General features: G+C 44.7%; 1 protein-coding gene across 1 annotated transcript in view; it reads right to left on the reverse strand.

The window, feature by feature from the left end:
- LOC102768484 (arachidonate 12-lipoxygenase, 12S-type-like) overlaps positions 1-11,591 on the reverse strand; it is a 22,231-nt gene extending 10,640 nt beyond the window's left edge. The window contains exons 1-11 of the mRNA XM_015570210.1: positions 11,499-11,591; positions 10,988-11,189; positions 9,516-9,597; positions 9,292-9,414; positions 9,095-9,198; positions 8,684-8,844; positions 7,824-7,967; positions 6,974-7,183; positions 4,399-4,485; positions 3,998-4,167; positions 3,363-3,484 (exon numbers count right to left, since the gene is read on the reverse strand). Of these exons, the coding sequence (XP_015425696.1) occupies positions 3,363-3,484; positions 3,998-4,167; positions 4,399-4,485; positions 6,974-7,183; positions 7,824-7,967; positions 8,684-8,844; positions 9,095-9,198; positions 9,292-9,414; positions 9,516-9,597; positions 10,988-11,189; positions 11,499-11,591 (1,498 nt within the window). The remainder of the gene's footprint in view (positions 1-3,362; positions 3,485-3,997; positions 4,168-4,398; positions 4,486-6,973; positions 7,184-7,823; positions 7,968-8,683; positions 8,845-9,094; positions 9,199-9,291; positions 9,415-9,515; positions 9,598-10,987; positions 11,190-11,498) is intronic.
- Between the last annotated feature and the right edge of the window lie 939 nt (positions 11,592-12,530).

Here is a 12,530-nt window from a genome sequence, read left to right on the forward strand (position 1 = left end):
TAGCCACTGCAATAGGACAAGAAGAAGAAATAAAACGCATCCAATTTGGAAAAGAAGAAGTAAAACTGTTGTTATTTGCAGATGACATGAGACTGTACATAGAAAACCCCAAAGACTCCATCAAAAAACTACTAGACGTAATAAATGAATTCAGTAATGTAGGAGGATACAAAATTAACACCCAGAAACCTATGGCTTTTTTATACACCAATAATGAACTCACAGAAAGAGAAACTAAAAAAACAAACCCATTCACTATTGCACCAAAAAAATGTAAGATACCTAGGAATAAACTTAACTAAGGACATAAACAACCTGAACTCAGAAAACTACAGGACATTGAAAAGAGAGAGAGGAAGGCATAAACAAATGGCAGAACATACCGTGTTCATGGATTGGTAGAATCAACATCATTAAAACGACCAAACTACCCAAAGCAATTTATAGATTGAATGCAATGCCCATTAAAATACCAACAGCATATATCACACACCTAGAACAAACTCTCCAAAATTCATCTGGAATAATGCACCAGTGGGGTCCCTTGGCCTGGCCTGCACCCTCTTGCAATCCAGGACCCCTCAGGGGATGTCGGAGAGCTGGTTTGGGCCCAACATTGGAACAACGGGTCCCTGTGATGTGCACTGACCTCCAGAAAACGGATGCTCAATGCAGGAGCTGTCCCCTGGTGGTCAGTGTGAGCGCAGCTCAGCCAGAAGACGGCTCATGGCTGGTGAGTGCAGCGGTAGTGGCAGGAGCCTCTTTTGTTTCCAGGGTAGTTGGACATCCCTCAAGAGCTCTTGGACTGCGAGGGGGCGCAGGCCGGGCTGAGGGACCCACCCCCCACAAGTGCATGAATTTCATGCACCAGGCCCCTACTGCTGCAATAAAAAAGAAGGAACATTTACCATTTGCAACAGAGTGGATGGACCTGGAGAGCATTATGCTAAGTGAAATAAGCCAGTTGGAAAAAGATAACTATCACATGATCTCACTTATATGTGGGATATAATGAACAACATAAACTGATGAACAAAAATAGATCCAGAGACTAAGAAACACTGAGCAGACAGTCCAACTTCAGAGAGAAGGGGAGAGGATAAGAGATCAACCAAAGGACTTGTATGCATGCATATTAGCACAACCAATGGACACAGACACTGGGGCGATGGGGGCTTGTCCTGGGGAGAGGGAGTGGCAGGGAGGGGGTCAATCAGGGTAAAGGGAGACATATATAATACTTTAAACAATTAAAAAATTAAATTAAAAAAATTTGAAAAAGAAGACAAAAGAATAATATACAATGAGAACAATTAACTACATGCTGCATGTCACAACAGCAAGGGTAAATTTGAAACATATTTTGAGACATTAATGAGTGCATATTTGTATTTTCATTTGTGTGAAGTTCAAACAGGTAAAATTAACCTGTGCAATATGAAGTGGTTACCTTTGGAAGGGGAAGGACTGGAATAGCACAGGGGGCTTTCTGGGGAGCTGGTAATGGTTTTTGTTCTTTGTGCTAATTATATAGGTATGTCACCTTACTAAAAGTTCAACTTGTAGGCCAATTATTTATAATGTTGACTTTGCTCCATATTTGTTTTATTTTAATAAAATTGCTACCCTCTTTAAAAGTCATTAAGATTACTGAGGTTGCGCTAGCTGATTTGTTTCAGGGATACCGCATCAAGCTGTTGACTGAATGGTCCTGGGTTCAATTTCAGTCAAGGGCATGTACCTCGGATGCAGGCTTGATCCCTGCCCAGGTAGGGGGGCAAATGTGTGAGTCAACCAATCAATGTGTCTCTCTCACATCATTGTTTATCTCTCTCCCTCCCTTCCACACTCTCTAAAAGTTAATGGAAAAATATCCTGGAGTGAGGATTAACAACAACCAAAAAACAACACTGAGGTTGCCCTCCTATTCACAGAAAGTATTTTCCAATATTTGGGTTATAATGCAGAAAAAAAGAGAAGGCATAGACTCATGTTGGAACTAGAACAGCATCAAATCCATTGTCCCATTCACTCAATTTACAGTTGAGATGCTGCTCAGGAAGTTTAAGGATTTGCTCACCTCTTATATTTGCTGAACATATCGGGGAGGTAATTCTTTGGAGTGGGGCATATGATCACAATCATTTTACATTGATTTCTTTACACATGTTTGAACTTTTCACATTCATTGTTTCATTTGGGACAAGAATTATATTCACTTCAGAGAAAGGATATTAAAAGTCAAAGAGATTAAATGGCTTTCTCAAGTCATAGGTCTGAGAAGAGAAAATCTTAATACACTGCCTTTAATGAGTGTGGTGAGAGAATGGTGTTACAAAGAGAAACATGAAAGCTGAGGGAGAACAGTGTGGGTGCAAGTGGTTAAAGCTCATAGTCAAATAAGTGTTACAAGTGCTCTGATGTGGATATTTCATGGGGAGAAGCATGAAAGAGAGAATGAGAAGGGTCTTTTGGATCATGTGGAGCTTGAGAGACAGAACTGAGACATACTACAGAGATTTTGGTCGTGAAGGGCTGACGAAGTGCCATTGCATGAATGGGGAAGGTACAGCCCCAGATACTTTGAGGTAAGACTCCACTCCCTGGTAGGTGTGTGGTTTACTGATGCGTGCATTACCAGTTCTTAGCTATTCGCTACAGCTATTGCATGGAAGGAATAGAAGGGATTCAAGGTATTGGTGTGAAGTGTGAAACAGGAAGGAGCTAAAAGATGATTCAAAACAACCCTGGCTGGCCTATGTGTACTAGAGAGAGGACTATGAATCTGGGAAGTGCTCAAGAAAGGTTATTTCTTTGTTATAGATTTAAAAAATGGGATAGGGGACCTGAAGGTAGTTCACCAGTGAGGAGGGCACTTTTATCTAAGAAACTTGAGTTCCAGAGATCATGACACTGACTTTGGGTTTAAGTCAAAATATATACATTATTGAGACTACATCTAGAAATGGCCTTGCACCGTGGCAGGTGTGCGTGATGTCTGGGTCCTCTGTGTATGCTGTGGGGATAATCTCCCCATTTCTATCTTTAAGTAAGGAAATAGACAATTATTAGGAGATAGCCTGGCAGGACCTGGGCAGATTCCTTACTGGCTATAGTTCTGGCCTTATTAGTCCCCGTGGCAGGTGAGGGGCATCTCTGAAAAAGCATGAGGGTCTCTTTGGAGGACAATCCTTAGGATTCTAGAATTGTCCTGAGTCTTAGGAGATGGGAATCAGATTCAGATGTTTCATGTGTGGAGGGATGGGCATGATGAGGGGTTATAATTGTCCCCAGATGGGTAAGACTGAGAAGGGGTCCTTGGGAGTGTCCAAGGATTTCTCTTCTCTGGGGAGGGGTCTCACCTCGGTCCTGGGCCTGGCACAGCCCCACCTCAGTGATCTCCCGACACCAGGCCTGTAGCTCACGGTCCCCTCTCACGACGTCATCCCCGTGGTAGAAGAGGTGGACAATCCCTTCCACGTATCTGCCCAGAGGAGAAGGGAGCTGAGCTCCTGGAGAGTAGAAGGCTGTAGCCTCAGACCTCTACTCCTTTTCTGTGGTGTCTATCCATCTGACTCTCACTGTGTCTGGGGACAGATCTTGCAAGACTTGCCTTTGAGACATTCCCTAGTTCTTTCTACACACTAGTTTAGAAAGGAAGAAAATGTGCATCATTCATTTAAGAATTCCGAATACATGGTTGATAGTAACTCTTTGTAACAAAATCCCTGATTCTACCAAATTCCTTAGTTTTACCCACCCAGACAATTCTGCCTACTTACACGGGCTATTTCAGTCTCCCTATTTTCAGACTCCACCCATTGTCTTCTTATTCTTTCTCATCATTCTCAGGATTGAGTCCCCTGCTTCTCCTGTCTGAACCTCCTGTCTGGACCTTCTTATTTCATGTTCCTTTTCTCCCATGCTGACCTCAGGCCAAGCCCCATTTTCACTATTCCTAATGCCCCATTTTTACTCAGCTCCCACTCTCACCCACCGAGCAATGATCTCCCAGAGTCGTAAAGCATCATGGGCATAGAGGGCACTTGGGATTCCCAGCAGGCCCCGGTCAGCCAGATCATCAGGAGGACAGAGGGAGCGGTAGGTCAGCTGAGTCATGGCCCGGCGGATCAATTGCACGTGCCCCCCTCCACCTGTGCTTCCTGCCTGTGCCAATAGACATGAGAGGTCGTGAGGGGAGAAACAGAGCTGGAGAACATAGCATAGTATATGAAGTGGTCAGATGTGGGGTTTTGAGATTCAATGACATTGGCATAAAGGGACAAGGCTCCTGGGTTTAAGGGTCAGGACATTCATACAAGGGGGACTGGAAGCTTGAAAGTGACAGGAGGTCATGCAGATTTGAATGATTAGGTGTCCACTCCATTACCTCCTTACCTTATCAAATAAACCTCCATCTGAGATGAGTTGAGTTCGTGCCCGGGTGTTGATTTCCATTGTGTAACGGGTGTGTGGGATCAGGAGCTGGATGGAGAAGATTGAAAGGGGTGGTTTATGTACAACATGCTTGGGTCCTTCTTTATTAGGGAGTGGCAGTCAGCATGGAGACTTTCTGTCCTCTTGATGGTTAACTACCTGCTAGTGCCTTTGCAGGCTGGTCTCATTCTTCTCTGATCTCTTAGTCTCATGTTTTCCTATTGCCCTGTGAGTTGAGCTTTGGAGTCTAACTGACTGGGATTTTAATTTATGCTTCACCACTAACTTTAATACTTGGACAAGATAATAAATCCTCTAAGCGCCCATCTCTTTACAGGGGATGAAAATATGGTCTCATTACGGGTGCTGTGGTGATGCTTATGTATATAATGTATGAGAGTGCTCAGCACATTGCCTAGCACATAGATGTCCTTGGATAGTAGCTGTTATCATTACCTTTATTATTTCCACCTTACGTATGAAGTTCTTTGAGAATCAGTCCTTTAACTTTTGATTTTTTTAAATAATTTTTCTATCATACACATCCTTACAGTTTTCTATTAATTTCCAAAGCTGTTCCTCCAACCTCTAGTTGTTTTACTCGCATTTTTAAAATTTCGGGATTAGGGATTGCATGGGTAGGGTACTTTCAGTCAGAATTAAAGGAACCATATTGATCTACCTTCTTTATCAGCCAAGGGGCTATTGTCAAACCTCCTCCTACCACCAATTAGGCACTGTTAATTTCTCCTGCTTTCCCTTGGCCATAATAAAAAAGCCATCTGATCCTCATGTGCATTTACTTTGTGTTAAACAATTTTGTTCTCATCCAGGAGCCGATTCATACATTATTATTATTTACGTGAGTTAGTGATGCTGCAGAGAAGAAAGGACCCAACTGATATCATTGGTATCAACATATCAAGGCAACTCACATTGGTCTGAAACTTCAGAAAGATTAAAAAAGATGCTGAGTTTCACAGAAAGCCCAAGGTCTACATCAAGAGTAGACCAGAAAACAAATAACTAATCATAATAGCAAGAACTACTATTTTTTGTAGCATTTAGCCTGTGTCATGCTGCTGTTCTGTTATTCCTCATTAACTCCATGATGGAGCTCCTATTACCCCCATTTAGAGATTAGAACACTGAGAACACATCTGGTAAGAACTGAGGCCAGGATTCCGGATTCAGATTCCAGCAGCCTGAATGCAGAGCTGGCACAGGTAAATAGATGAAATGGGCAGGCTTAGCCCTCCTGGGTGGCCTGCCATGGGAAGAAGTTGTTATGGTGAGAGGAGACACGTGTAGAGGGGGCTGTGAAAAGGGGATTTAGAAGAGTAAAAGTGGGTTCAACCACTAAGATACACAGAAGGTAGTGCTGCAAAGGCAATATAAAGTCAATCAAATCCAAGATAAAGGAATTCTGTTAGTGTATACCATGTCTTTGTTACTCTAGAACCCTAAGGGGTCATCACTTCCAATGGACAAGTTTGGGAATGAAGGTGGGGTCTCCTGGAGGAAACACAATTCAAATATTCTACCTAGCATGTACTCACATATCTTGATACCACTTCAAACTCCATGTACCTAAAACTGAACATCTCATCTTTCACCTCAAACTGGATTTTCTTGATTGTATTGTGTCTGACAGTTCATAAGCCTGTATCATTTTTTCTCCTGTTACTACATGTGAAGTGTCATCAACATTTTAAAAACATTTTTTTTGCAATCACAAGGCTATTTTTGCTGCGTTCTCACTAGCAATAGATCCTAGGCTCACTCTTTTATAAAATCACAATATTTCTAGATCAGTACAACTCTATCTACCAGGTGGGCTCCTAGTTATTGCAGCAGCTCAGACCTCTGAGCTTACTCTCCAATCTTGCACCCAGGCATGCTGCAACTACTATTTCCTCTCATCACAAAGTCTTTGCATTTTCCTTTCATGCACCTCTCATTGGGCAGGATAAGTAATGTCTTGGGCTGCTCTTTTATTCATTTGGTCTTCTGCTTAATTATTCACAAGTTGTAGTGGAACATTCTCCATAAAAATATAGTGTTTATTGCTTTCTCTCTTTATTTCAAAGTCTATTCCTAGATACTGTGTGTTTTTTTTAAAAAAATAAAATTATATTCCTACTCTTCAATGGACTATGCTGGAGAATGTCAGAGCTGCCTTACAATAAATGCTGAATATATACTAAGTGACTTGACTTAGTACAATAGAAGGCATGGCATCTCTCTGTATTATTTTAAAAACTGCATGAAAATCTATGATAATCGCAAAAAAAATTAAATATTAGAAACAAAGCCACAAAACTCAAGGTCCTGAAGCATCCATCTCTTCTTCTCTAGTTACACATTCCTATAAAGAACTTTTGTTATAATAAAATGGACACTTGCTCAATTAGAAGAAACATTGTTAACATGGTCCCAACCAGATGGCTTAGGCTTTTTAAATCTGGGAGAATTGGTTTGTGTTTCCTTTCTCTGGGATGTGAGAGAGATGGGACATGGAGGGTAGAGGATGTACCTTGAAGACAGGGTGCAGTCCTGGGAGGCACCTCATGGTGGCCACAGCGAAGACTTCAGCCAGTAGGTGAGTCTTCAGAATGTGATAGTGGAGCTCATGTAGATGGAAATCTGAACTTCGGACCCAGGTCTTTGCCAGGAGCCAGGCAAGTGGAGGGTCTGAGGGCAGGAACAGTGATGGGGTGGGGTTGCCGGGATTGGGAGGCTCGATCTGCAATAAAGATAAATTAAGCATTCATTAACCTTATCACAGGTTAGACACCATGCTTAGTATTCTGGGGAAACACTAGTGACTAAGATTGTTATCTCCCAGAGGGTTATAATCTAGTAGGAGGAAGGAGGACCCTTCCACTCGTCCTTACAGTAGCTGTGGGGAAGTGTGTGTGCCTTACTGGCCAGTTTCAAAGCCAGAAGAATTGGAAAGAGGTGTCCAGTATGACTGAGAGAAACCTGATGAGGTGTAAGTTACGGTGGTAGAATAGGAGGGAGAAACTGGACATGTGAGATACCTGACAGTTCTCATCAATTGATTGAGGAGAATAATAAAAATGAAAACATAATAAAAACAGGGGTAAAAGACATCTAATAAAGAAGGAATATTTCACAGATGCAAAGGTCAGAAAGAGATTGAGTAGCCTTAGGGTGAGAACCAACGGAAACCATTATGAGTCTTAGAAAGGCAATTTTGGGTGTTGAGCAGGTTGCAAGGTTGAAATGAGAGATGGGAGATGAGGACAGGTCTCACTGACTGAGGCAGGGGCGGGTGACAAGAACCAACTGTCTTTGTCCCTTGACAGAAGTTGGGGATGAAGACAGAGTAGTGTTGGGAGGAGGAAACCTGTATCACCTACCTGGATGACCATGGGTAGCAGCTTCCCACTGGGTTCCATCTTCAGCATGACAAGGGGGGCAGCCACGTATTGCTTCTCTCCTTGGATCACATTGGCTGGGATTCCATCCAGTAGGATGAAGTCAGCCTCAAACAGGGAACCGTTCTAAGGAACAGAGGACCATACCCACGGTTAGTTGAAAGCATACTTCCACAGGGCCAAGGCAAATGAGAAGAAACATAAAGACTTTCACTCTCTTTTCTTGTCATTATCTTACATCAGTCCCAGAGTCCCAGTGGCAGATGTGAAGGAAGCACTAGAGCATCAAGTTCAAGTTCTCTCATTTTACAGGGAGGGCTAAGACCCCATGAAAAGAGTCTTCCCTAGAGACATGTGGCTTGTCTATGTCAGAGGTAGTTTCAGAACTAGGTACTGTATGCCTGTTGATTCTGTACCACAGGTATGCCAAACGCTTCCCTTGTTAAGTTGCCCAAGTTCCTTTGCCTAATATCTCCTAATGGTCTGCTTTATGGGCTGTATCAAGCATTGATGCTTTTCCCTACCTACTAGTACTTTATCTCCTATAGGATTTCTAGCAGAGGACTCTGTATCCAAGGACAGTGGCTCATCACAGCCTCCCTTCCCTGACTCACCTTTGGTCCCTCCCCTTCACCACTTCAATTCCCAACACAGACAGGAAGAAGACAATAAAGGGCTGTGGTTCTCAACCTTCCCAATGCCGTGACCCTTTAATATAGTGCCTCATGTTGTGGTGACCCCCAATTTCATTGTTACAGATTGAACATAATTAAAGCGTAGTGATTAATCACAAAAACAATCTAATTATATTAGGTTGAGAACCACTGGGCTAGAGGCTGTACCTGGAGTTCTTTCTCCAGCTGGGCCTGAAGGTCCTCCATCCCTGAGGGCAGCACCAGCCGGGAGGGCAGAAAGGTGGAGCGTCTTAACAGCATGGGGTTGGCGCCATTGAGGAACTGGTAGCCAAAAAGCTCATCATCCTGCCAGCACTTTTGAACCTTCTCTGTGGGGTTGGTGTAGAGGTTAGGAAGAGGATATTCACCACAACCCAATTTCCCTCTTCCCCAGACTCTAACCCAGGGAGTTAGTAACATGGCTCCTCCATACCCAGTCCACATATTTTCATACCTGAGACATCTGTCAGATCCCCATGCATAAGTTCTTTTTTGGCAAGCAATTTTGGGGACTATGTAGTATGACAGCTCAGTATCAGGGCCATCAAGGTGTTATGGAGACCTGGGGAAACCACTGACCAGCCAGGGCAGTCTTTTGTCCCCAGAATAATTCATCAAAATCTTCTAGGCTGTTCCAGGATCTCGGGAGGGTATAAACATATTTGAAGGCAATCTCCAGAATTCTAGAACAGACATTAAGGATGAAACCACCAATTTACCAAATCCTTCCTGTTGCTGGATCCACCAGCCCCACTTTACTCTGACTATTTCCTCACCCTGTAGTCACTGTCCATTTATAGTCCAGCGTCTTCTTCTCGTGGAATCTCATATTTACAGGTAGATCGTCCTTACTGCCTGCAGCTATTATCAGGGGTAGCCCTTCTTTCCAGGTGGCCCAGCTAGCAGATGGGGACAAAAGTTATGGAGGGGATAGAAATCAGTGAAGGAGGAAGTTGTCAGGGAAGGGGTTACAATTGGGAGGCTTTAGTAGGGTGGTCACCAGTAGATTTGCTGTCTTTCCTCCAGTTCCTTTTCTCGATGCTTCTGGAATACATCCCAGGTATTGTTTCCTGCCAGGCGGGCTGGGGAGACATTATGGCAATTCTCCTCAATGCTTTTTCCAGTTTCATGCTATGCCCTTGCTTCTTCCAATCTCCTATTTCTTAGTTGCATGGCATCATATTATTTTGCCATTTTTTCTGGCTGTTTCCCTACTTAATTTACTAGTCATTCACCTTCACCCACTCCCCTTTCTTCATTTCACCATTCTCCAATCTCATATTTGTCCTGAAAGGAAAATCCCATTTTTGACATCCTCGTGTAACACTTAACTCCTAGATAGTTAACTCCTATCTATCTATGTTCTACATTATCTATGAATTTCATTCTTTTTTTTAAATTTATATTTTATTGATTTTTTACAGAGAGGAAGGGAGAGAGATAGAGAGTTAGAAACATTGATGAGAGAGAAACATCGATCAGCCGCCTCCTGCACATCTCCTACTGGGGATGTGCCCACAACCCAGGTACATGCCCTTGACCGGAATCGAACCTGGGACCTTTCAGTCCGCAGGCTGACGCTCTATCCACTGAGCCAAACCGATTTCGGCTATGAATTTCATTCTTAATCAGCTGAAATGTCAACATCTATCCTATATTATCAAACATTCCTTTGTTAATTTCCCCTGTTTCGGACCTTCCCTATCCACACCTTAATCTGTTCTTCAAAAATGACATATTTCAAGTTAGGTACACTTACTAGTACATCCTCAGATCTCCCTCAACCTCCTTCCACTGTCACCTGTTCCCCTGGCATAAGGTATTCTATGTGCGCCAAACCAAGTAATGGATCCATGTTGCTACATTTACCTGGCTTCATCTCACCTATCCTCAACTTCACATAATTTATAGTTGGTAACCTGGCTTAATCCTGCCCTCGTCAGTACTTATACTTACTTGTGCCTCAAAGACATTTAGTTCAGGCGTCCCGTCTTACCTATCATTTCCCTCACCCCGTCATTGTGCTCCCTGCCCTCAGAGTTGTCTTCCATGTTTTCACAGGCAAACCAGCTCTTCATGTCATATTGTTTGTTGTTCCCCTTCCCTGTCTCCTCTTGGGAATCACATGTGCTAGCGGCACCTGTCCCTGCCCTACCATGTTCAGTCAGGGAGAGATCTCCTTGCCCCTTTACTTTGGCTGTTTTGTCTCCCAGCATGGCTGCACCTCCCATTCTCTGTGCTCACCTTTTTGAGAGGTGGGATCTACACATCACTCATTTCCTTGTCCAGCCCCATTTCCAGTCCCTTTCATTCTATGTATACTGTCCCCCTCCTTTCCTGTCTTGTCCATCTTTAACTTGCTGAGCATGTACTTTTTCAACCCCTCTAGGCACTTCCTCAGTGCTATCCCCTGCTTCCCCACCTCCAGTCCTCCTTAGGTCCTGCACCCACTTCCCTGAGGCGGCCCCTCACCAGTGCCCTCAGGCAGACTCAGCATGCCCTCGCCTTGCACCCAGCGGTAGCAGGGGAAGGCAGCCTCCTGGCATGGTTCAGGGCCCTGCACGGTGATGCGGTCACAGAACCAGGCGTCGTCCACCAGGGAGTGGTGTTTGCGCAACTTCACAAACTGCAGCGGCCCCAAGTCCTGGGGAACTTCCTGTTCGAACTTCTCCACCTGTGGGGACCAGAATCTGATGAGACTTAGTAGTGGGGACCCGGGGAGAGGACGCGTAACTGAGGGTGTGGGGTCTTTTGTGGAGTCCAGTGCCAAGGCCTCCAGGGACAGCATTACCTCCTCCAACACCTGCGCTGTGGGTCTCTGATGCCCCATCGCACCAGGAGGATGAAGGACGCGGGCAAGGCCTGTGGTGTCTTGAACACTGAGCCTCATCACCTACACCCATGCACTAAATGAGCTCGCACTGCGCCCACCCCTGCGCTCTCAGAGGACCCTCCCCTTTGAACACAGATCCCATAATGACACTGGCCTGGGGTCACTTGGGAAAGGAGTTGAGGCTGAGTGTGTGCCGGAGAAGAGCCAGGCCCCGGTGGCCACGTGGATGCGGTAGCGGCCCATGGCAGCAGGTGGGCTCGCCTGGGTGGCAGAGGTTCTGTTACTGGTACCAAAGATTCCGCGGCCAGGCTTGGTCCTGCTGCCTCAGGACAAGTCCAGGGCTTAATAAAGCAGCACTGCGTGTGCCAGCCCACTCCAGGATTGGGCCCCACCCCGGACAAACCAGAACCGGGGATTAGCCCAGAGGGTGGGGTAAGGCGGCTGCTCCTCTGAGCAAAGTGCTGAGAATGGGGCTTAGAGGAAGACGAGGGGCTGAGCCTGGGTGGGGGAAGAAATAGAGAGGGGAAGGGAGATTCCACCAGAGTTTTCTTTCTAGGCTCTCATTGCCCTCAACCACACCCCCCTGCCTGGTTGTATACTAAATAGCATTTTCCGAAGGGGTCCTGGGTGCCACCCCTTTTCTTTCTTGCAGTGTCTGATGCCCCTGGGCAACTGTACTCACTTTCTATTCACCTACCAGGTCTGTGTGCCAAAAAGGCACTGGGATTCCCAATGTGGGCCAGAGAAAGTTCTTCATGCAGGACACTCCAGAGGTCAGGGATGAGTTAGAGGATTTCCTGTAATAAGCTTGTGGTGCCCAATTCAGCTAGAGAGCAGCTAATGTATTCCTTTTCTCCCTTTTGTTTTCTATCCACACCCCCATCCCAAGATAGACAACCAATGTCACTATTTACTGTTTCTGCTTCTCCACATCTTTCTGTTAATGGGATTGTTTCATGTGGTTTATGTCATTTCTTCCACAAAAATGAGGTCACACTACACATTTTATTTTGTTGGAGGTTACTTTCCATAGTTAACAATACATGATGAGAATATCTTCAGATCAATAGATGGAGACCTAACTGCTCTCTTTGGTAGCTTTAATATTACACTGTTAGGTTGGCTGGTGTGGCTCAGTGGTTGATCATTGACCTATGAACCAGGAGGTAACGGTTCGATTTC

This window comes from Myotis davidii, unplaced genomic scaffold, assembly GCF_000327345.1.
Source record: "Myotis davidii unplaced genomic scaffold, ASM32734v1 scaffold1887, whole genome shotgun sequence".
Lineage (NCBI taxonomy): Eukaryota > Metazoa > Chordata > Mammalia > Chiroptera > Vespertilionidae > Myotis > Myotis davidii.